The sequence below is a fragment of the Anolis sagrei genome, chromosome 6, assembly GCF_037176765.1.
Source record: "Anolis sagrei isolate rAnoSag1 chromosome 6, rAnoSag1.mat, whole genome shotgun sequence".
Taxonomy (NCBI): domain Eukaryota; kingdom Metazoa; phylum Chordata; class Lepidosauria; order Squamata; family Dactyloidae; genus Anolis; species Anolis sagrei.
In genome coordinates, this window is record NC_090026.1 from 69,372,973 (window position 1) to 69,399,267 (window position 26,295).

General features: G+C 38.7%; 1 protein-coding gene across 3 annotated transcripts in view; it reads left to right on the plus strand.

Moving 5' to 3' along the window:
• VPS41 (VPS41 subunit of HOPS complex) overlaps nt 1-25,259 on the plus strand; it is a 137,670-nt gene extending 112,411 nt beyond the window's left edge. For all 3 annotated transcript variants that reach the window (XM_060781605.2, XM_060781603.2, XM_060781604.2), the window contains 8 exons: nt 1,655-1,792; nt 4,610-4,664; nt 5,532-5,672; nt 7,563-7,699; nt 18,598-18,697; nt 19,146-19,190; nt 22,825-22,904; nt 24,886-25,259. In XM_060781605.2, the coding sequence (XP_060637588.2) occupies nt 1,655-1,792; nt 4,610-4,664; nt 5,532-5,672; nt 7,563-7,699; nt 18,598-18,697; nt 19,146-19,190; nt 22,825-22,904; nt 24,886-24,972 (783 nt within the window). In that variant the 3' untranslated portion in view covers nt 24,973-25,259. The remainder of the gene's footprint in view (nt 1-1,654; nt 1,793-4,609; nt 4,665-5,531; nt 5,673-7,562; nt 7,700-18,597; nt 18,698-19,145; nt 19,191-22,824; nt 22,905-24,885) is intronic.
• Nucleotides 25,260-26,295: the final 1,036 nt, after the last annotated feature.

The window sequence follows — 26,295 nt, forward strand, 5'->3', positions numbered from 1 at the left end:
CCCATTCCGATCTCGCACCTTTTGGGCTTCTGGAGCCCAAATATGCGAGGTGATGTGCTTCTTCTCAACCCACCCACCAAAGCCTTAAAAGAAAATAAAAACGTACTGAATCACCATGCCTCCTCTACATCAGCCCTCCTGGCACATAGAAATGATGCCCCAGGACCTTGCACCTCCCCCCCCCCCCACCTGACTTCCTGACGCAGCATTTCTACGTGACAGGAGGGCTGCCAGAGAGGAGGCATGGTGGCCCAGTAAGTTTTTAATTTTTTTAAAGGCTGGGGGTGGGATTCCAGAGTGGTAGTTACTGCACTGGAATGGGGAAACCCCCAGGAAAGCCTGTTTCTTTTGGGCACCTGTGGGGACTCAGAAGCAGATTTAAGCCCTGAGTTGAAGCGCCCTGAGTAGTCTGTGCCTTTGACAGCAGTGATGAAACTGGCATAATATAGAATAATTTCATGGACAAAACTCAAGAATTGTCATTAAACGAATTAACCCTAGACTGTGATATACCCTGTATCATCTGTCATGGGTGGGCAACTTGGATGGGACCGAAACTCGTCTTAGGCAGCACAAAGGCTAAATATTGGAGGAGGGACAAAATGGCTGATGTTTCTTCCAGTTTTGATTGGAAAAATAGAGTTGGAGTACTTTGTCAGCCTGCAGAACTGCTCATTTGAGGGCTGCAAATGACCTTAGAATCCACTTTCCCGACCCCTGCTCAGTAGTGACATACCTGCAGCATTATACGGGCTGATATATATTGGATTTACTAACTGACCAAATTCTTTTGGCCTTTCAAAAGTTAGTACACTCCTCTTTTCAGATTTTGCTCTACAATTGCTTCCTTTCTTATTTTTTGTCCATGCTGGCTGAACCAGATAGTACTGGCTAACACATTTTGGTGTTTCTGTGCATATTTCACCTGCTGATCCCAAAAATAACACCAGTTTCCCCCTCTCAGCTCTAGTTTTTGACATACAGAACATATGCCATCTACCAGTTGCCATCTGCTCGCTCATAGAAAACCATGATAACAACTACAGCTGATGGGATCTACCCAATGTAATATTGTGAATCATGGCCCAAATACCCCAGGAACCCCAGATTTTTGTTTGTATGTTTGTTTGGTTGTGTAGTCATTGTAATCCAAAACATCTGAGGGTGTTTGATTCCAGAAGTCTGGTTTGAAAACTGACTTCTTCTGTATCTCTCCCATGTCAGTCTTTGAGATCCATGAAATATCAATCTGTCCATTGGAAATATACTCAATATAGCAAGATTTACAATGTGAAGTGTTCTTGGAGGATACTCTCTGTGATTATAAGAGAGAACTTCCCATGTGTAATGAATTGTATCCTAGTCCAGAGTTCCTTTCAGTAGTAAGAGTTACTCATTTGGACTATCTTTTGTGGTTGAGTACTATGTTTCCAAAAATATACTGTCTCAGAAAATGTGTGGTCTTAGTTTAAAGTGGGAATATTTAGGCAGAAAAGTGGGAATATTTAGGAGGAAATATACTGATGCTTCTTTTAAGTATCTCACCTTATCCCTTGTAAGATGAGGAAGACAAAGGGTCTGACTCCATATTTTCCTTTTCAGTCTTGCAGAACTGATATTTTTCATGTTTTTGTGCTTCTATTTACTTTTGTAGTATTTGCATAAGCTGTTCAAGAGGGACCATCACAAAGGACAAAGGTATCATGAAAAACAAATCAGCCTTTATGCAGAATATGACCGACCAAATCTACTTCCCTTTCTCAGAGACAGCACCCATTGCCCTTTAGAAAAGGTGAGGCCTGCATCTTAAAATATCTCTATCGACTGAATATGAAAGCTATTAGTTATGTAGTTTCAGAAACTTGCTCATAACTATGTGACCGATCCATTTAGTTTTGTTTTTTTCTAACAAAAATACACCACCACCCCTCCACTTGTAATACCATGGCTACTCTATGTGCAATGCTGCCCTCTGCTGGAAAATATGATAACTGTACTAGTATTTTCCTGGACTTAAAAAAGTACTGCTGTGTCCTATCCTATTTTTATATATTTCAGTGAGTCTCCATTTCTAACACCATTTCTAGACCTATTGATCCATTATTGCTTTTGTTGGTTGTGTGCTTTCAAGGTGATTCTATTATAGTATTTTCTTGGCAACATGTATTCAGATAGTGCAGGGGTCCTCAAACTTTTTAAACCGGGGGCCAGTTTACTGTCCCTCAGACCAATGGAGGGCCGGACTATAGTTTTTTTAAAAAAGAAAATCAATTAAAAAATTCCTCTGCACATTGCACATATCTTATTTTGCTGTTTGGAAGGGCCCTTAGAGGGGGTTCTTTCTAGCCCTCTTTAGGCAGTAATTCCAGGAGCAGAGAATGGGAAATCTTCCTATTTCTAGTCTGACCAAAAATCTGGCTATCAGTATTTAAAAAACTCTAAAATTATAACTGTAAATAAAGAACAACACTCAAACACAGGGGAACTCCAGACAAGAAACAATCAGGGCCAGCTAATCATCTCTCAACAAAGGATTCTCCCTAAAAACTGCCAGGCTATGAAATGACAATCAAGGTGGCCAATTGAAACATTCATACCTACCTCCAACAGACAAGAGTTCTTTCTCCCACCCTGGATCTTCCACAATTTTTCTGGTTAAAGGTTTTCCTCTGACATGAAGTCCAGTCATTTCTGACTCTGTGGTGCTCATCTACATTTCTAAGTCGAAGAGCCGGCGTTGTCCATAGACACCTCCAAGGTCATGTGGCCAGCATGACTGCATGTAGCACCGGGGCAGCCTCCCTTGGCTGGCTCACGCGGCCTACTTGTGAGTAAAGCACCTCGTGAGGTGCTTTACTCGCGAGTAGACCACGTGGAGCAGCCTCCCTTGGCTGGCTCATGCTGTCCATCAGGCCTGATAGATAGCGTGAGCCTGCCAAGGGGGGAGCAGGCCCGCGTGGCCTACTTGCGAGTAGACCACGCGGAGCAGCCTCCCTTGGCTGGCTCATGCTGTCCATCAGGCCTGACGGATAGCGTGAGCCTGCCAAGGGAGGCTGCTCCGCGTGGTCTACTTGCGAGTAGACCACGCAGAGCAGCCTCCCTTGGCTGGCTCACGCTGTCCATCAGGCCTGACGGATAGCGTGAGCCTGCCAAGGGAGGAGCAGGCCCGCGCGGCCTACTTGTGAGTAAAGCATTTCGCGAGGTGCTCTACCCGCGAGTAGACTATGCAGAGCAGCCTCCCTTGGCTGGCTCACGCTGTCCATCGGGCCGCATGGACAGCGTGAGCCAGCCAATGGAGGGGCACTGTGTGTGGGGGGGGGGCGATCCTCCTCCGCGGGCCGGATTGGGGCCCTTGGCGAGCCGTAGTTTGGGGACTCCTGAGATAGTGTTTGCTCTTGCCTTCCTCTGAGACTGAGTGATTGTGACTTGCCCAAAGTTAGTCACTGGATTTCCATGAGAATTCAAAACCCTGGTCTCCAAAGTACAACACTCAAACCACTTCACCACACTGGAACTCTTCTTGGGAATTTTTCCTTTCTTGATGAATGCTAGGATTAATATTCTGAAGTCATAACTGTTTATCTTATTATTGCACTTGTGGAATGATGTATGATGGGGATAGGAAAGATAATTTTCCCTTTGAAGTAACAGAAAAGAAAGCACATTGTTTACAGGAAGCCCTGGGTTTCTACCTGGTGAACTTTAACTTGAGAGCAGCAGCCACTCCTGGCCCCCTGACAAATGCACTACTACGATTCACGTGTTTGTCAGTGAGTGTTTGCCTCATTGAGATTTTTTAATTTTGTTGTTCATGTAATACGCATTTGGCATACTCTTGAAAAAAAATAGTGAGTGAAGAACTCCCAAAAACGTGACTGAAAAAATATTAACTAAATTGCTCATGACCCCTGAGGTTTTCCCAGAGTAGCACTGATACATAATGTTAACCTAAGATGATTTCAGTTATTCTAGATAATATGATTATAGTTCAAGTTATAGTCAGACATTTACTGCAATAACTTTTCTGTCATTTTTTTTTAGCTTTGGTCTCCTCAATGTTACTTACTTTTTTAATTGCAGAAGTAACATATCCAAATTAAAGATTGTAATGGGAGCATTTATGCGATTTTTTAGATTGTACTATTATATCAATTTAAGTAGGAATGGATATAATAGGAGCCGTGGTGACACTATGGGTTAAACCCTTGTTCCGGCTGAACTGTTGACCTGAAGGTTGGTGGTTCGAATCCACAAGATGGGGTGAGCTCCCATCTATTAGCCTCAGTTTCCCATGTGGGGACATGAGAGGAACCTCCCACAGGATGGTACATATCTGGGTGTCTGCTGGGCAACATCTTTGTAGACAGCCAATTCTCTCACACCAGAAGTGACTTGCAGTATATTCTCAATTCGCTTCTGACACAATAAAAGAGTAGGAATCAGTCCCATCAGACTCAGTTGGATTTATTTCAGCATATACAGGTATTTGTTTTTATATGTAGTGTCTGTTCAGTTCATTACTACTTTGAAAATAGTTGTGTGTGTTTTTTAAAAAAAACTTTTTTTACTAATTTACTTTGATATTCATGTCCCAATTTTTCAATTGAAGGCTCTGGAAATCTGCCAGCAAAGAAACTTTGTTGAAGAAACAGTTTATCTTTTGAGTAAGTAGCTACATTTTAATAAATAACAATGTCTTTTATCAAAAGACAATGAAAATTTCAAGTCAATATTGTTAGGATTTGAATTTTTAAATCTTTCCCAATTCTGGAAAGCTCCTAGTTGAGTTGAGATGCTTCTTTAAAATCAGAGGAAAATATAACGCAATTGTAATGATTTTCTTGCCTCCACCTTCTGAATATCAACCAAAGTGCTCCCCTTTGCTTTTGAACAATGCTGATGGCAAATCTTTGACTGAAATAAAGGCAGTGTTGTGACATCCACTAAAATATATATTTCCTCATGTCATTGATCTTCTGATGTTATTATTTAATGGTGTCATGAAAGATAAAGGAATGATCCTGAGCATGGAAATTTGTTTATTGCTCTGCAAAACCATTCTGGTCAAAATTATTCATGGCAATCCTAAAACTATATACACATGCTAATCCTGAACCGAGAATGCTGTTTCTGAAGTTTGCATGCTGCCCTTCATGATTTCTTGATGAGACTTATGCCTCTAAATGTAACTATACATAGGATTGCAGCCTCCCTCACCGCTGTCCCCACCACATCTTTAGACCTTAACTGTAGGACTAAATCCCTGTCAGGCAGTACCATACGGTAGTTTAATAACTAATCCTTGGCCAGATTTTTGCAACAATTGAAATGCTTTTAGGCTTCTTTGATTTCACTCAGAAAGATATTGCATTACTACAGAAAAATACTCATTTGTCTTCTTGTAAAGATCAGAGCAGAGAAGATAGGTTTAAAAACAGAGGAATTGATGACATTTTCCCTGCATCATACACTCAAGCCTTACTCTTTATGAATATTTCTTTGACCATTCCTGGCTTCTTTTATCTTTCTAGGTAGAATGGGCAACAGCCGAAGTGCTCTGAAGATGATCATGGAAGAATTAAATGATGTAGATAAAGCCATTGAGTTTGCTAAGGAGCAAGATGATGCTGAACTTTGGGAAGACCTCATCTTATATTCCATTGACAAACCACGTAAGCAAAGTCAACATTGGGTTCTTTAAAAAAAAACATCTTGTAGTTGTGTAGGCCTCCGCCCTAAATGGGATCCCCTCAGCTCAATAAATTTTTGTAATGCCTTCCTTTTTTACTGTTTTAGACATTTACGCAAATCTGTTGTATAGTGTTTACAGTGGACTCTGCAGAAGATGCTTCAGCTATACTTCCTCAAAAAGGGAAATCAACCTATTTAGGAAGTGTTGCAAATGCTGATTTGTGATCAGTGTATGTTTGATATTTATGCATTTATTTATTTACTATACTTGTATACCACCTTTCTCAGTCTATCGGCGACTCAAGGCAGTTTACAACAAGTCAGTACACATAATAGCAAAATACTGATTAAGCCTTAAAACAATATAAAACTACAGTAGAAACTTTAAAAACCAATATCATTATCATTAGCGTCTCCTAGTTAAAAACGTTGTCCAAATTCCATTGTCAAGTGATTCCATTTCCTATGTCAGTTACTCTGCCTTTGTAAATGCTTGCTCGTATAGCCATGTCTTAACTTGGCTCTGAAACGTTAAGAGTGAAGGAGCCAATCTAATCTCCTTAGGGAGGGTGTTCCATAGCTGAGGGGCCACCACAGAGAAGGTCCTGTCTCTCGTCCCCGTCAAACGTACTTGTGATGAAGGCGGAACTGAGAGCAGGGCCTCCCGAGATGATCTTAAAGTCCTAGATGGTTCATAAGGGGAGATGTGTTCAGACAGGTAAATTGGGCCAGAACCAGAGCTATTGGGCCAGGTAAATTGGGCCAGAACCAGAGCTATATATGTCCATTTTATATAGCTATATATATGGAGTCACAAAAATATTTCTTGAGTCAAGGGAAGCCCTGCTCTAGTGCAATAGGTCTGCCTGACTTTGGAAAACCTTCACTGAATGGTTGTCCAGCCATTCACTCAGCAAACTAACAGCACTGGAACACATTCAGTGTGTAAACTTGTGTTTGAATGAGTTGGGGAATGTGTGCATGTGTGTGTAGTAAAATATGCAAAGAACTGGAGAATCATCATAATGTATGCCTTGATAGTACATAAACAATATTGTCAGATTGGTTTTGCTCACGTGTTTATTAGAAGCAAACTTGAATTGCAGTGTAATTACTATAGCTGAATTCCAGTGTAATGAAGTACTAGGGCATATTAAACAAATGACATCTCATTCTGTAGCATCTGGCACTGATAAGCATAAGTGATGACATTATTCCGCAGCTGCTAGGGCACGTGCTGTTGGCTGCTAAATTCAGTATTTCTATTTCTGAATGTTCTTCATGAAATTAAAAAAAAAAAAAAACATGAGCATTGCTGGTGAAAAGTTGCATGCCATATGCCGATTGAATTGCATAGCTTTATAAAATGAACTTTAATTTGAAAAATAGACCTTCAGTCAGCACACCAATTTACTTCTTATTCATTCTTAAAGATTAATGAATGCCACCTGAGAAATCAACTCTGTCTTGAAAATGAATGAGACCTTCCCTGTTGTTTAAAAATCAGGACTCAACGATGAAAGAGACACATCTCAAGATGCCACCATGTTATCTTCATTATTACAAAGTACAACTGTTTGTACCATTTAGACATGTGTCTCTTTCATGCCTGGTTCAGTTAGATGTTCTCTGATTTTTATGTTTGTTTTAGCTCAACATTACATCCCCTCAGTACCAATATGTTCCTGTATATCACTTGATGGGTAGGATGACTAGAAGGATGCTGTTTTGCTCATTTTCTGATGGTGAGCTTCCTATGGGCTATAAGTGTTTGGTCACTGGTAGCAAAATCCACAACTATAGGAATCCCCAGCATGGCTCTTTTTTATTCTTCTGGTCTTCAATTAGAAACCTCTTTTGTGTTTCTGCAGCTTTCATCACTGGCCTATTAAACAATATTGGGACCCATGTTGATCCAATCCTCTTGATCCACCGCATTAAAGAAGGCATGGAAATTCCAAATCTGCGAGATTCACTGGTAAAAATTCTCCAAGATTACAATTTACAGGTAAGGTTTTACTGGGTTTCTTTCTAGCTTACATTACTCTCGTCTTTCTTGATTGTGCCTTGAAGGAAGAAAGAAACCAGTCATTTAAGAAACTTATAATAACAATCATGCTTTGATACATTTGTTGTTGTATGCCTTTAAGTTGTTCCCAACTCATTGTGACTCTAAGGCAAATTTATCTTAAGATCTTCTTGCAAGATTAGTTCAGAGGGAGTCTGTCATTTCCTTCTTTTGAGACTTAGAAAGTGTGACTTGCCTAATGTCACAAGTGTCTTATAATGTTCTATGTGACTGTATTACTACCTAATAATTTGGAACTGTATGGAACTGCTATTACCCCCTCTTTTTCATAGTTACTGAATGACACCGTAATTCTCAGTGCAGTCTCCCAAAAATTTCCTCAGAAGTAATGAATTTTGGCAATGCACTGATTGGAAGACAGAGCTGGTATTTCATCCTTAGCAAGAGTTCAGCAAGAATAGACTTCACCAACACTTCTGAACCACTTAAAAGCAAAATTAGAACTGATTCTGCTTTAATTTTATTTTGCAACTGCTTCATCCACTAAGGCTCATTATTATTATGTTTATTTATTCCCTGCTTTTCTTCTCCACAAGGAGACTCAAAGCGGCTTGGAGATAGCAATAGTAGAATCTGAATAACTTTAAGCAGGGATGTAAAACTTATTTTCATCAACTTTATGATTTCTTCAAAAGGCTATTGAATTCATGGACAGAAAATATAAAAATCCATAATTTTGCCCCCCAAACCTGTCCTGAACTTATACATGGGGTCAACTTATACATGAATATACATAGTAGATATGCTCTCTAACAACTTGACACTTTCCAAAAACATATATATTTAATCTGAGAACATGTGTCAGTGGACTTTTACAAGCTATATTAAAGTTTTTTATATTCCAACTGATTGTCAACTAGGCCATGAAACATCTCTGTGTAGAGCAGTGGTTCTCAACTTATGGGTCCCCAGGTGTTTTGACCTACAGCTCCCAGAAATCCCAGCCAGTGCACCAGCTGGTAGAAGTTCTGGGAATTGATGACCTAACCATCTGGGGACCCACAGGTTGAGAGCCACTGGTGTAGAGGAACAACCATCTTTGGGTTCCCTGCATCATCGTGCATTTCTGTTGGCATATAATGCACACCTTCATTTTTGTTGCTGGGAACAGAGATCTAAGCAGCATAGTAGTAAATCATCCAGCTTTCATCAAAAACATGTTCCATATCCATCTCACCAACAAATGCTCAGAAAAAAAATCCATGTAGAGATGATTAAGTTAATTCCAAGACAACTAAGTTTGCCCAGATGATATAGTAACTCAGATATATTTTTCTTTTAAAACAGTGCCTCAGGGGTCCAACACAATGTTTAGAGGAGTAGTATGAAGATCACTAAATTTTGTAATGCTGTTGTCATCATTGCTGGGGATGATTTAAGTCTACCTAATAATAATGGCAGTACTATGAGATGAAGGTGTTCCAATATTCATGGCAAGGCAAGACATAGTTGTCTGTCTGGAATTAAATAGAAAGTAAGTTAAAGCTGCATTCTAAAAGTGCTTGTATTTTATATCTCACTCTTCAATGAGATGAATATTAAATCATAAATAAAGCAGACTACTGACAGCTGCAGTTTAATTTATATAGCCATAAAATTGTGCATTCTCTTAAAGTGGAGCCACTCATGCATCAAAAGTGACACATGCCCGGGAGCAGTGTTTAGCTAACAGAGAATAAATTGCTGTTCCACTGGCAGTGTTTTCTTATTATAATTAAATCACAATCGGAACTCTGACAAGGCTGCCAGAATGAGCCAGATTACATTGAAATTTAGGCAATAAAACAGTAATTTCCTAATTTCAACTCTTGACATATATATTTCAAGTATCATTTTCAGCAGCCTTTCTTTGCAAAGCCTGTGGACAAAAATCAATAGTTTCCTTCACATATAGGCAAAAAATGACCATTTTTTCCAGGACAGTCATGGCATTTTGAAACCCTGTTTTGCACCTCTGGTATTTTGACTTTGTTTCCCAGTTCAACCAGTATTGCCTTCACAGTCCCCAATCCCTCCTTCTTTCTTTTGCCCTGATTCTATTCGTTGCCGATTTTTACCCATGCTGTTCTTGAATTCTATGCTGGCAGTTTTGTTGACAAAAGAAGAAAGTGACAACCAAAGGTGCAAGAAACTCATTTCAATGTCTGCATTCCCCTTCACCCGTGTTTTGATTCAGGATGTCATCTTTTTCATTTCCAGGAGTAGTCAGATATTATGGATTGTGGTAATATTCACAATTGTATATTAACTTTGAATCTTGGGAACTCCTGTTACTCATTATGAAGGTAGCCTGACTTCTTCTAGATCTTTTCCATCAGGGCCTATTATTACATTTCAGGCTGGACCTACTCAAATTAGCAACTGAAGATTGAGTACACATCCTTCCTGAGCCAAGGATCCCTTCCAGAAGTGTTCAGCACTCTCCTGGCATCCCAAAATACCTTTGTTCTGTATTTAGATGCTTATACTCTATATCAGTGGTTCTCAAGCTGTGGGTCCCCCGGTGTTTTGGCCTACAACTCCCAGAAATCCCAGCCAATTTATCACCTGTTAGGATTTCTGGGAGTTGAAGGCCAAAACATCTGGGGACCCACAGGTTGAGAACCACTGCTCTATATAATGAACTGGAGAACCTTGACTATACTGGGTCCAGGGAAATCTGTTGCTCGAGTTAGGGTGTGAATTAACTGCTTCTCCCCTCTATAAACAGCCCTGAGTCCAGCCTTCTGTATAAACAATCCTATATAACTGCTTTCCCTTTATAAGCAGCCTTGAAGTCCAACAGTTTCAAGGCTTTCTCTTCTTTCTCTTGTTATCAAAGTATGGTGAGATCTAATTCCATCCTCTCAGAAGGCAGCTGCAAGTGGTTCCTTACCTGGAACCTTCACCTGTTGATAACAGCTCTGACCAAATCTCCCTCTGAAACTATCCACCAATCATATTTTTTACCTTTAAGTTGACTTTTCCAATCATGATCACATCAACTTTAACAAGACACGTATCAGAATATGAAGCCTTGTCTTCAGTAGACACTTAGCCTATTTTATTTATCAGAGTTTATTATGCTTTTCCATAGGTCCCAAGGCTTGATCTTTTCCTGCTTTGGCCTCAAACAATTTCTGAAAATAGTAGTACTTACTAGAGACACCCTTGGCATGTTCAACATTTACAATGAATCTTGTGTATTTAAATCCACAATTCTTTACATTTCATTCATCTTTCCTAATTGAAAATGGTTCTAGAGCCACTTATATACCCTTCCAGAAGGTCTATAAATTAGAACTTCTCTGCATCTTCAAAGTCGCAGTATGTGTATACATATGTATTCATATGAATACACTTTTCACAAATGGAATAATATAATGATGGTGAATCATAACGTTAGAAGCTCCTTTTCATGATTATACAAAGTTTGCATTTCCTTTGCTGTTAACCATATACTCAACTGAAAATGGGCTATGGTCTGTTTAAATTAGGTTTATAATGGTTGGCCAAATGGTCACTAGGGGGCGCATTACAATAATCTATGTACCTGATACTCCTGTTGCTTGTTAACAGCATTCATCTATTGATGTAGGCGTTTGTTTGTATTTTTCATGGGAAAGTAGGCTTTTGACTGTTATATTGTGAGATTCTGATTCCTTTAGTTCGTATAGATGTTTGCATCTTTGCCGAAACCAAGCAGATGATGCTAAACTTCCAAAAACTGTGTATGTACCTTTAAGTCACCCATCATCTTATGATAACTCCATAAATTTCAGAGTGTTATAATAGTCACTTATACTTATTGCTATGCCATCCTCCAAATATTGTGTTTTTATTAGATTTTCCATATCCCATTGTAGAAGAAAACAAAAATTCTGTACTTTTTTATTCATTTATGGTTGCATGGATTTATATGAGGGCTTTTCACAGCTGCACAAAGGAAATACAGCAGGCCATAAGCAGCCACCATTATACAAATGTAAACATTCAATTGTGAAACCCAAAGCAAGAAAACAGCATTGCATTTGATACAGTTCAACTCCACAGCAAGATTCCTTCTGCACTTCCCAGTGCACAGATTTATATCCACTGAGGCAAACCTAGACAAGATGACTAATATGAGCCTTGTTTCCATAACTACTTGTTATAAGGGATAAGAAGAGGAAATCAACATTAGCTTTCCATTTTTGATATCAGCCCTTTACCATTGTGCCCAATTCTACCCTAAATGATACTTTTGCATAGGTTTAGCTTTTAAAAAAACCTTAAACAATGTCATTCATTCAGATGTATCACATAATTTTCCTACTGGTTTTATGCATATACATACTTATTCAGTTATCCAGTCAATCTTTAGGTTCTTGTGAACACATTTATTTGTATTGCTTTGTTGCAATGGCACAATGCTATATTTTCTAATGTTAGAGACATATGCTTTGATTTTTATTTATTTCGTATCAAAAGTATGGCATAAATTAGTATAAAACTGATAAAAATAGAAGGCGCGCAAACGGCTAAATATCTTTTGACCAAAAACGGGCAACAGCATTGTCTGTAGCCTCCAACAATTCCTCCTCTGTACATGAGGCAGGGCACAGTGGATAAGCATACAGATGCAGAGTTGTCTGTTCTGCTCCACAGTCACACAAGGTGTGGGATTCTTTTAGGTAGTGCCATTTTGCCAGGTTGTCTTTTGATCTGCCCACTCCGCTTCTGAGTCTATTCAGGGACTTCCAGGTTGCCCATTCTTGGTTTGCCCCTGGAGGAAGACCCTCGTGGGGGGGGCATCCAGTTGGGATTTCCTGGTTTAGCTTCCCAGAGGGATACCCTTCTGTTGCTGGGGGGATGCCAAGAGGAGTGGTAGTTCTCATAAAGCTTTTCCTTGATTTGAGACTACTGGGAGGAGGCTGGTAGCCATGTAGTGTTCAACCTTATTTCTCTCACAATTAGTCACAGGACGAATTGATTAAAAGCTCATTATGGATATTTCTTTGCTAATACTCATTTTCACTGTTGCTAAATATTATTTGTAGTATTTTGTTGCTATTACAGGGTTATTTAATTTACCACTAAGTGCTAAGCATATAAGCCCCATGGCATTTAGTGGTGTTCACCGTATAGACTACTGCAACGCTCTCTACGTGTGGTTGCCTTTGAAGACTGCCCGGAAGCTTCAACTAGTCCAACAAGCAGCAGCCAGATTACTAACAGGAGAGGCGTGCAAGGAGCATACTACTCCTCTGTTGCGCCAGCTCCACTGGCTGCCAATTAGCTTCCAAGCACAATTCAAAGTGCTGGTGTTGACCTATAAATCCCTAAACAACTCCGGCCCAGTTTACCTGTCCGAACAGATTCTCCCCTATGAACCATCAAGGTTGTTAAGATCTTCTGGAGGGGCCCTGCTCTCAGTCCCACCACCCTCGCAATCGCGTCTGGTGGGGACGAGGGACAGGGCCTTCTCGGTGGTGGCCCCTCAGCTCTGGAACTCTCTCCCACTGGAGATTAGAACTGCCCCTTCTCTTCCGACTTTTAGAAAGTTGGTGAAAACTTGGCTCTGGAATTTAGCATTTGATGAGTGAGTCAATAACTTTTGACCACATGGACGGATGGTGATGAATTGTGATTTCACTTTGACGACTTGGCCTTATGTAATTATATGATTGCTTTTTAATGTATTTTATATATTAGTGTGTTATGGGGTGTGATGTTTTAAACTATTGTTTATGAATCTTGTTGTAAACCAGCCTGAGTCCCTCTCCGGAGGTCGAGAAGACCGGTATATAAAAGTTCTAAATAAATAAATAAATAAAATTCACTTTTATTGTATAGGAGGCAGCATCATTTTTCTGCATTCCTCGTCCTTAATCATTCTTTCCTATGTATACAAAATCTCTTTTACCTGCAGAAAATCAGTCTTTAAAAGACAACACAGATTTCATAACAATTTTTGCTAATGACTTTCTGAAATAACCAACAGCAGGGCCTTTTCTGTCATTAAACAGAGTAAGATACTCTGCTCAGTTGGCACGTGTAAGGAATTGGCAAAAAGAATTGGAGGAGCAAACTCTGTGCCAAGTGGTCTGCCCTGTTCCTCTTAGATTAGTCTGCTTTCTTCCAGTAAAGTGCAGGATGCTGCCTCATAGTGTTAATGAAAGATTCATCTGCTAATCTAGACAGCTTTCATATGTGGGCTGGAAGTGGGCTTTCTCAGCAGGAAAATATCCAGGCCAATTGAGAATATGCAATCCAAATACATGGGTGAAAGCCTGTATGGGGGTGTATTAAAGTGGGTAGCAATCCAACTGAATGACCTAATTAAGACTTAATGGTAAACCATGGGGTTTTAGCCTCCCCTTATGCTCATGCACCCCTTTCTTCTCCTCCATGAAGAGGATTTTAGAAGTTTCTAGTCTTCTTTTTAATTAATTACAGATTGTTGTAGTACTTGGAACTTCAGTACATGGCAGTTAATCTGTGCTTCTTGGAAACAAGGCACCTTCAAATCACAGTTATTAAGCTAGCTTGTTTTCATTAGTTATAGCTGATTTTATCCACAATCTGAAGCTTGAGTGGCATGCTGAACTGCAATCAATCTAAAACAGAAGATAAGACTTTCTCAAGGGAAGCTCCATAGCTGCAAAAAATTCATCACATAATAGTCACACACACACATATAAAATCTGACTATTATACGGTTTTATTTCATTTCGTATCAAAAGCATTGCATAAATTAGTATAAAACTGATAAAATAGAAGGTGTGCAGGCGGCTAAATATCTTTTGACCAAAAACGGGCAACAGCAACAGCATTGTCTGTAGCCTCCAACAATTCCTCCTCTGTACATGAGGCAGGTCACAGTGGACAAGCATACAGATGCAGAGTTGTCTGTTCTGTTCTGAATCACACAAGGTATGGGATTCTTTTAGGTAGTGCCATTTTGCCAGGTTGTCTTTTGATCTGCCACTCCACTTCTGATTTGTTAATTTGTTAATTCCTTGATTGTATTTATATGGCAACATTCTCCCAGCATGGCACCCAAGGCAGATTACCAAAAGGCTAAAGTAAGCTAAGCTAAAAACTTGATAATACATAAGCTAAAACACATTTCAACAAGTTACTTTATTAAAATATAGTTAAATCTTTAAAGTTAAGAAATCGTTTAAAACTTAATTATAAAGTAAAAAAAAATACAGCGAACTGCCTGTCCATCTATTATTGGGTGTATGTTTTAAGAAGCAGTATTGTCTGAGAAATAACAAATACTTCCAGTACAGTATCATGGTAAAAGGATTTCACATGCTGATATATATTAAACTGTTGTAGATGCAGATGTTGTGGATTTGTGACCCTCAGTGGCCTACCAATTTAAGCCAATAAAGTAATATTTAACATACAGATCAATTCCCTTCAATTTAGTGACTGGAGATGATGTGCAAATAGGCATCCTACATGAGATGTGTGTTATATATGAGCCTCCATAGATTTCTCTCTGTGTATTTTTTTTTTGTACTCTGTTACCAGGGTATAAATCTAAGTAAATGTAATGTGACTCACTTCTGAGTAGAATTGTATAGGATTGCAGCAGAGGAGGGATGTTCCTAGTAAATCAAAAAGTAAAACTTTAGCTGATTAATCACTGAAGCAGAGAGCAGGGCATACTAAAGTTTATAGGTTTTTGATGCTCAGGATATAACAAGAAAGTATTAAAAACTGTCATTCTAACAATGAGTGTTGTTGATGAATTGCAAGTTGTTTCATGCTTGTTTCTATAACTCAAAATACTATTGAGTTTTAAGAATATTATCTCACATTTTTATCTTTAGGGCCCAGCTTTCGGAGAGTGGCTTAAAACAGGAATGGCAATATTACAGTGCAATTTGTAAAACCATTGCAGATATCACAACACACATTTTCTTTTTCTGCTGTTCTGTAATTCTGCAATATCATGCAGGATATGCATGTTTTTATAAATAAATAAAATCATAATATGCAGAAAAAATATTATATGTTCAGATTTATTAACTACAGTCGTTCACAAAATAAACACTAACACAGGTGGGAAAAAATCAGAAGTGTCAGAATCATAAGAAAATTGGAAGTTTTGTAAGTTGGAAGCCATATCCAAAGCATTTGCGTGGTCCACACCAAATATTTTGGAATCAAAGCTTACCCCATACTTTTTCATTTTAGTGTTGTGAATCTCAGAAGGCTCCCAAAGTCAGCTTCATATTCAGTGCAAGGAAGCAAAGCCATTAAGCCAAAAAGGCTGCCTGCCTGGAATTAATGAAGTCTCAGCATTAGGAGCCGTGAAAAGAGGGAGTAGTGCGCATTTTGGGAAATCACAGAACTCTGGGAAATGTAGTTTGGGAAGGGAAGAAGCCAAAGAATTCACAAGGCTCTGCCCTAAACTACATTTCCCAGTATACATCAGCATCAGAAAGCCCCAATTAGGAGAGGAGATAAAGCTGCAGCCAGCCAGAGTTCCAATACATTTGTTAATATTCTGCACTATGTTTTCTGTTCTTGGATTATAAAAGTCATTTTCTAATTGGTTCTGCCATAAAAATATGAAAAAAAAAACTTTATTACACTGCAAAACTTTGTCTTAGCGCAAAGGACATATTACTTTGTTGAGTCTCCACCAATTTAATGAAGTTTCTGCCACAAAAAAAAAGATTCTGGAGTAGAACAACTACTTTCAAAGTAAGGACTACGAAATTAAACAAGAAATAATTTTGTAACTAGGAACACTTGGCCCCCTGGTGGCGCAGCAGGTTAAACCGCTGAGCTGCTGAACATACTGACTGAAAGATCAGCAGTATGAATACAGCAGGTGGGCTTCCGCTGTTAGCCCCAGCTTCTTCCAACCTAGCAGTTAGAAAACATGCAAAAGTGAGTAGATCAATAGGTACCACTTCAGCGGGAAGGTAATGACGCTCCATGCAGTCATGCTGGCCGCATGACCTAGGAGGCTGGCTCTTCGGCTTAGAAATGGAGATGAGCACCACCCCCTGAGTCAGACACGACTAGACAATGTCAAGGGGGAACCTTTCCCTCAAAAACATGCAAATGTGAGTAGTTCAATAGGTTCTTCTTTGGTGGGAAGGTAACAGCGCTCCATGCCGTCATGCCAGCCACATGACTATGGAGGTCATGACAACGCCGGCTCTTTGGCTTAGAAATGGAGATGAGCACCACCCCCCAGAGTCTGACATGACTAGACTTAACTTTACTTTAACTAGGAAGAATGTGTCTTTATTATTTATTTATTTTATTTATTTTTAAAAAATGCTTATAAAAACTTTGAAAATTTATCCAAAATCCGTGGATAAGTGAAATGTTTTGAGATGTGTGGGGCTAACAGTGGTAAATGTGTTCTACCATTATATTATTAACTTTATTATTATTATTATTAACTTTATTTATACCCCACAAAATCTCCTGAAGGATTTGATGTGGCTTACAAAGGCCAAGGCCGCCGCCAACAACAACATACAATACACAGTAAAACTCATAAGCAAATAATGAAACATAAAGCAAAACAATAGAACAGTAAAACAAGTTTCATCCCAATAACTTTAAAAATGCGGGCGATAGGAGCCCTTGAAGTTTTCCCAATTATAGTAATTTAATTATGTGCAATTACTGTAACAAAAAAGTAACAAAATTTCATTAGTCTTGTTATAGTAACAAAATTTTCACTAAGTATACTTTAGAAACACTTTAGAAACTAAGTGCCAGCGCCCCATTTTGTAATGACTTATTAACCATTTTTTAATGGATCGCTCATCCTTACTAAGCATATTCTCTCTGGTTCATTGGTTTCAAATTAGTCCAAGTTATCAGTTTTTTGAGCAGGGTATAGCAGTTTCCACATTGACAAATCACTTAGCTTCAGGCCCCTTCTACACTGTCATATAATCCATATTACTAAAGCAGACAATCCACATCTGATTTGACCTGTATTATAGTAGTACTGTTATATAATCCAGTTCAAATCAGGATTCTATATGGTGGCATTGTAAAAGGAGCCTTGGAGGAAGGCTAGGACAAATCCCCCTGAGCAAATCTTGCCAAGAAAACCCCTTAGGGTTGTCATAAACTGGAAACAACTTAACGGCAAACAACAACAACCAGTACTTTGTACTACATCTGATTACCAAGTGTATTTCTGTTGCTGTTTTAATGAAATGAGTGCACAAAGAATTCTTGCTAAAAAGGACAGTACAGAATAGCCATTAAAAACATGTCATGAAGAGTCAAGAAACTGAATGATGCAATGGACATAAATAACTTTACAGAAACTTGGCCCACTTTTATTTGCTATGCTAATCAATCAACAGATCAAAGAAGACACAAACCCCAAGTACTCACACATGCATATGGAATGATGCACTTGGTTGAATTAGACATTAACTCTAGATACTGGATTAAATACTTTACATTGTATTAATTTTGTACAATTGTGTTAGTTTATTTGTAAATTGTTTTGTTTTGTCAATTGTATTTCATGTAAATTTTTCTCAATAAAATTTCTCTCTATAAATATATATATAAAGTAAGTGTTCAAAAGATCAGTGTCTATTTTAAAGGAACCATTCTAGGTAAGAGCATCAGGAATCCCAAAAGGATTAAAGGCACAGATACTGTTGTGCAGTTTTAATTATTATTAGCTGAATGTCTAGAATGAGTCATCACCAGGCAGTCTTGCTGGAAATGAAAGAACAAAAACATAGAGATGAAAATGTGTGAATTCTATATTCGTCTCTCATACAGGTTGGAAGTGAAAACCAGTTGAATTATTCTCACAGTTACATTCTTTCATCTCTTAGATTTTGCTTCGGGAGGGCTGCAAAAAAATTCTTGTGGCCGACTCTCTCTCCTTGTTGAAAAAGATGCACCGAACACAAATGAGAGGAGTCCTAGTTGATGGTAAGCCCAATCATAATGACATGGAAAATCAGAAAGAGATGTGACTTCCACCCTGTATCCCCACACCACCTGAGCCAGAGAAATGTGGGGTGGTAGGGAGAGTTGCGACCATTTCTGTTTCAGAAGTGGTCCAACTGTTCTGATAGACCCAAAATGATGGTGATGTAGATGGAAGTTGTCTGAATCCTGGGCCAGAATTTCTACTAGCTTTGGCTAATGCAGGGCAAGGGCGCATTAAGATGGCCTTGCTCCGTGTTAACCTAGATCAGGTCCATACAATGTTGGGCAGCCAAAAGGCTGATCTGGCTCTACACTGACCTAAGTAGTTAGTGTAGAGGTGGCCTATATGTGGCATTTATAGATTCTTATTTTATGGAGCAACAGTTAGTGGCTAAAGCCTAATAATACCGGTCTCTTAGTGATTGTTAAATGTTTATTTTTCTTACAGAGGAGAATATCTGTGAAATGTGCCTTGCTCCTATACTACCTACAGGTATGTTTTTTGTGGTTCGTGTGCAAATTCAGTACCTCTTTAGAGGGGAGTACCCTGTCCAGAAACTGGTTTTGCACCTTTTAATAGTAGGTGATCATGTTAGAGATGCCAACAAAGTCTCAGCTACCTTCCCTTCTTTGCAGTGTCTGAAACAATCATAGAAATGAGGCTTGAATTCAGAATATTCAAGGGAAAATTATTTTCTCATTAACTGTAGCAATGTTAATCTCTCTTCCTTTATTGTTCCCCCAAATCAATCAAAGCTTGTCTAGACCTCAATTTGAGTCTAGTCCAGTGCCTTCTTTAATTTTATCTGTATATTATTTTCCAACAGTTGGGACAGTACCATATCGGACTGAGCTTGGGGAGGTTACCTTTTGGGTCACAACTCCCAGAATCCCCTATTCAGTATAATGGCCATGCAAGCTGGGGATTCTGGGAGTCACAACCCAAATAATGAAAGAAGCTCCCAATAAATGCCTTTGTAAAAATAACAAAGGTTGGATTCAGCCTTAAGGGCATGCAACATGAATGGTAGGATTAGATTGTGCTTTTAAAACAACTGTTGACAGTGCTACAGCTCTGTAAAATGCCACAAATAAGGTTAGAGAAACTTTTGGAGGGCAGGGAATAGGGAGGGAGCCTCAACAATCAGGTGGGATATTTTGTGGGGAAAACTGTCTTTGCCTAGTTTTTGAAATCTCTCCTTCACAGCACTTGCCACATTCAGTAGAATTGTCAAACCTATGTATGGCATTTTCAGAAGATCTGGCAGAGATGTTGGGAGGAAAAGTGCAGAGGTCTACTTCTGCCAGTGTAGTCACTCACACCAAAATCGAATCTAATTCCATATCACATTTTGAAAACACTTCAGTTGATAGTGGATTCCAAAACATGTCAACGAAATGCCATTAAAACAAAGCTATCACTTCAGTAAGCATGTATCTATTATGTCAATGCAATTATGCAATCCAATAATTGACTTTAATTTAATATATGACCAAATGGGCAAGGTGTCTGCCAAGTCCAGGCCCTAACCCACAAAAATCTGCAAGCCATTTCCTGCCCCCCCCCCCCAAAAAAGTATCAGCTTTTCAAGAATTAGCTGCAAACTGGGCACAAACTGAGAGCCAGATCAGATGTCAGATGTCTTATGTCTTATTTCCCAAGATAGAGAGACAGTCTTGTCAAGTCTTCCAGCACTTTTCATGCAGTGTCCATAGAGACAGAAGAACTGGCAAGATCATAGAGCCCCTGAGTTGTTGTTGCTGATGCAGGAATTATGAATGTATACATGTGTTTTGTAATTCAAAGCAACTGGCATTAACTAAAAAGAAGGAGCCCCCGGTGGCGCAGTGGGTTAAACCCCTGTGCCGACAGGACTGAAGACCGACAGGTCGCAGGTTCGAATCCAGGGAGAGCGTGGATGAGCTCCCTCTATCAGCTCCAGCTTCTCATGCGGGGACATGAGAGAAGCCTCCCACAAGGATGATAAAACATCAAAACATCCGAGCGTACCCTGAGCAACGTCCTTGCAGATGGCCAATTCTCTCACACCAGAAGCGACTTGCAGTTTCCCAAGTCACTCCTGACACAACACACAAAAAACTAAAAAGAGAAGACTTGGAATAATTGTATCACTGTATATATTACCGTTGCCATTGATTAACAAGACTAACAAAAATATGCCATTCTGATTAAAATAAATTACATTGTTAATCACTGTATATGTGTGTGTGTGTGTGTGTGTTTTAAACTTTTAAAAGCAACAAAAAAGGTATGACTCTTGAGCCACTTGGAAATCGGCTGTGGACTTCCCACAGTTGGCCATCCCTGAAGCATAAAAATGGAATAAAGAAGCAAGGAGGGAAACAAGTGGTAAAAATAAACAGCGAAGCTAAATTTCACTAGTAACCTAGCAACCATGTTTAAATACAGTTAGGGAGCTGATGGGCAGGATATCCTCATGAAGCAAAGTAGTTCAGAGCTGACTACTCCATCTGTCTCCTTCAAGGAGATACAGTACATGTAGCTGCACTTGTTAGATATGGGAAGTTGAAACATATCTCCCTCTATGAACCACCTCGGAGATTAAGACCTTCTGGGGAGGCCCTGCTCTTGGTCCTACCTCCTTTGCAGGCATGACTGGTGGGGACAAGAGACAGGGCCTTCTCAGTGGTGGCTCCTCGGCTGTGGAACTCCCTTCCAAGTGACATCCAATTAGCCCCCTCCCTCCTGGCCTTTAGGAAAAAACTGAAAACTTGGGTGTGGGACCAAGCATTTGGATGATTGATTATTGTGAACATGACTGTGAACATGGAATGGTGCAATGATAACTGGAACGGCCTGGACTGCAATATTAGATTATATGATTTTAATAATTTTAATGTTGATATGTTTTAGTGGATATTTTAATGTATATGTTTTTATTTGCTGGATATTGGCAGGGGTTTGGACTGGATGGCCCATTGTTTTAGTGGATATTTTAATGTATATGTTTTTGTTTGCTGGATATTGGTAGGGGTATGGACTGGATGGCCCATAAGATCTCTTCCAACTCTATGATTCTATGTATTGTGTGCAATGTATGACATCGAATTGTGCCTCCATGTGCGCTGTCCTGAGTCCCCTTCGGTGTTGAGAATATAAACACCGAGATATAAATATGGCAAATAAATAAATTGAAAAGTTTTTAATTAGTTTTGGGCAGCCTTTCAGTTGGTTTAGAACTTCTCTTTCTAACAAAAAACACACTAAGTTCTGTGACCTTTGTACTAGCAATCTTATTTAATGTGGCATCCTCTAAGAACAGAGCCCCCGGTGGCACAGCAGGTTAAACCATTGAGCTGCTCAACTTGCTGACCAAAAGGTCAGTGGTTCGAATCCAGGGAGCAGGTTGAGCTCCTGCTATGAGCCCCAGTTTCTCCTAACCTAGCAGTTCAAAAGCATGCAAATGTGAGTAGATCAATAGGTACTGCTTCCAAGGGGTAGATTTCTCTCAACTCCTGTTGTCTCACCTCCTGTTCTTAACTATGAGTCATTTGTAAGTCAGATGTTTGTAACTCAGGAACTGCTTGTAGTCATTAATATATCTTGACTGTTTTTCATTTCCTACTTATCTTTGGCAGAGACAAATTAGACTATTAAAAGGAGAATTGGAATCAGCCTAGATACCTTTTTGTTTTTGCTCACTTGAAGCTTTCAAAAAAATTAAAATTAAAAATTAATATAGCAGTCTTCTGTTTTGCAACCATTTGGTGTTAGTATTGTGATGGATGGATCAGAAAAGAGAGAATCAAACTGGGACTCAGGAGATCTAAGTCTGGAGTCCCGGCTTGAACATGAAGGTGGCCAAGTTAAATGGTTTCTTGGCACATAGCCTATTTGACTAGAAAATGAGGATCATTGACATTTTTAGCAAAATGAGCAGGGTGGGATCATATGGAGACACCATAAAGAGGCATAAAATGCAGAAGCCATCTTGTCAGTCTTGTGAATGAAACCTGTATATAAGTATCCTGTCATATCTTCAGCTAAATCAGGTCCCATTTTTGACATGACAGCATCTTGCTTTTTATAGGCAGTAATTCATCTATTTTGGTGATAAAATCATTTTTCTCTCTTCTCTTGCCAGATGCATCTAAATCTTTCAGTATAACAGTGTTTCACTGCAGGCATATGTTCCACAAAGAGTGTTTTCCTGAACCGAGCACAGTAAGTAGCCATTGATTATAAAAATGACCAAGCCAAAGACAAAAGGACAAATGGGTTATTTTTGCCTTTCATGGAGAAGGACATATGTTTCTTTAGGATTTTAAAATAATTATAGTAATTTTAACCTAAGTCTATATTGGCATTTCCAGACAGAGTGTTGAAGAAAGTCAAAGTATCCTATCCTCTCCAATCCATTCCAGTGCCTTCTAGTGCTACTGGTTTTTTTTTAAAGACTGCTTCCATTAGCAAGAAAAAAAATCCTCACTCATACAATGACCAAATATAATATCAAGTCAAAATGTGAAAAATGATTTCAACATTATATCCCGTTTATTGCAATTTTTTTAATGTACTTTGAAAGTTGCAACAAATTTTAAAATAAAATGGCTCAGGTACATAACATGATTTTAAGATCATCTGGAAAGGTCCTGCTCTCGATCCCACCACTATCGCAAACGTGACTGGTGGGGATGAGGGACAGGGCCTTCTCAACAGTGCCCCCCCCCCCCCATCTGTGGAACGCTCTCCCCAGGGACAATAAATTGACCTGGTCTTAGATTTTGTATCCTGATTTTTAATAGGTGTGTTTTAATCTATTGTTTTAATTATTGTTTTAATATTTTTAATGTAGTGTTGAATGTTTTATTATGTTGGCATTGTATGGTGCTTCTATGAGGCCACCCTGAGTCTCACCCCAGGGGTCAGAAGGGTGGGGTATAAATATAGGAAATTAATTAAATAATAATAATCTCAATGAAAGTCCCAAGAAGAATTTAGTATTTCCAGAGTTCTAAGGAAATGGTTGAATTTATGAAATAAACTTTCAAAAAAGGAAGTCAAAATACTTGGTATATGGTTGAATATAGGAGATTGAGGCTGCAATTTTGTGAGTGATTTTCCAGTATTACAGATAGAGCTGGCCCTTCTGTATTCACAGATCTTCCATCCATGGAATCAGTCATCTAGTATTTCAAATATTAATACCCCCACCCCACCCCAAGAAGTGCCAAAAAGCAAACCTTGATTTTGCCATTTTATATAAGGAACACCATTTTATTACACCATTGTATATCATGGGATTTGAGCATCCAACAGATTTTGGTATCAACAGAAGTTGATACCAAGTTTCCAGTGGAAACCAAGGAGCCACTGTATTATCTTGCTTTTAGCAAACCAACTCCTTTACAGTTCTTTTTACACATTTCATAGGCCTTTCCTACATATTGCTTGGCACTATTTGTACATGCTAAGGAATCTGTGTTCTTGTATCTCAAACAACTACCATCCTTATGGAACATCACTTTCAAAACTGAAAAGAGTTTGAAAAGGAGGATATTGGCTCACATGGTAGTCTGATATTCAAAGAACATTAATAAAATATGATATGGTAGTTTATTATTTTAAAATGTCTGTTAGCTAACTTTAGACTTTGGAAGAAACATGGGGTGTCTTAGTGTAGATATAACACAAATAGAGCAAAATCATGCTAACTACACACAGTCTCTTGAGCACAAGGATTTTCTGATACTACTCAATGAGTCTACTTTTCTCATCTCCATCCTTATTAAAGACATGAATATAGAATTAGTTAATGGTAGACTGATTGTAATATAGTTATTTTATAGTTGTACAGATGTGCCTTTGAGTTGCCTCTTGACTTACGGCAATCCACGTGAATTTCATATGATTTTCTTAGGCAAGGAATCCTCAGAAGTGATTTTGCCAGTTCCTTCCTCTGAAATATTGCCTATAGCACCTGATATTCATTTGTGGCCCCCATCCAAGTACTAACCAGGTCCATCCCTACTTAGTTTCCAGGATGAGGACGTATCTGGTGCTTTTAGGGTTTTTATGTGATTTCATGATACACAAGATTAATTTTCTATTTTTATTTAAGAAATCTCTCTCCTAATTTGATTTGCTTTGGTGTGTGATAAATATACAACCTAGCTAAAAAATTGCTTTTTGCTTTCATTTCCAGGAGTCTTCAATACACTTCTGCAACATCTGCAGTGCCAAACACCGAGGACCAGGCAGTGCTATTTTGGAGATGAAAAATAATGCTTGAGCATGCTATCAGTTTGTATCTCTGTATAACTATTTAAGTTCAGCACAACAGAGCATGCTTCATTTATAAAGCATGTTAAGCAGTGTGTATATATTTAACTGGTTAGATATGTTGTAATGGGAAGGTTTTCAGTCATTAACTTCATGGATATTTCCTATTGGATTTAAAATGTTAAAAAAGAAAATTGTATTGTTACTTGTTGCATCACTGTTGTGCGGTACAGACAGAGCTGCTTCAATGTTTGTCTTAATCTGTATTAATGAATTAAAAGTAAACCATGTGTAAAATTCATTGAGTTGCTATAGTCTGTGTCCAAAGCTACAGCTGTCAGTTTGAAGTCAGATTTCCGATTAGTTTTGTCCTTGTATAGCAACATGAACAAGTTGGTTTCTACATTCACAAATATACAAACATAGCAGGTGCCTCATGAATATCTATGATCAACTTGTATTTCAGTTTATTCCCCTTTTCCCTTCCTCCCCTGGAGATCTGACAGTTACGTTTTCTTAGTATGTTGCATGGTAGTAAGAAAAGCCACAGTGATACCAGTGATAACATAGAGTCCCCCTGGAAGACCTGGAGATTCCAAAACAGTTTTTCTCTCAGGCAAAAAGAAAAGTAGTTTTTTATTCATTTTTTTCATTTTCATATGAGTCCTGAACCCCTAAAACCCACAAAAATGGAGGGGCTATTATATATAATAACTCTCAGACAGTATGATCAGCTATTAGACAAGCTGTTTGAGATTTTCTGAGAGTTATATAGTGTGAAATAATAACTTTTCAAAGAAAATGATGGGTATTTATATCCTGCTTCTTCTCTCCCAAAGGAGAGAAGTGGCTTTGGTTTTCACTTTAGCATTGTGCCAGTGGTACAGCACTACTGGTTACAACCAAATGGATCTACCTTTTCTTTTGCTTGCTTTTTCTAACAGTAACCAAACCAATACCTTTGAGAATCCTATGAAAATCCCATTTCTACACCATTAGCTGCCAGCATTAGTATTCAGAATCATTTTTATTTTATTTTATTTACGGCGTGTATATGCTGCCCTTCTCACCCCGAAGAGGACTCAGAACGGCTTACAGATATATTTTCATACAATATATTATGTTATTAGTATAGTACAATATCAGTATTATATATTACTATATTGCACTATGCCATTATATTGTAATATTATTAGTAATATTACATGTAATGTAAATATATAATTATAATATTGTATTATTATTACTAGTATTATAGCCATTGATTGAGGTCCCCAGAACCTCAATCAATGGCTGATACCAAATGAGAGACTCTCCCCTGGGCACACAGAAA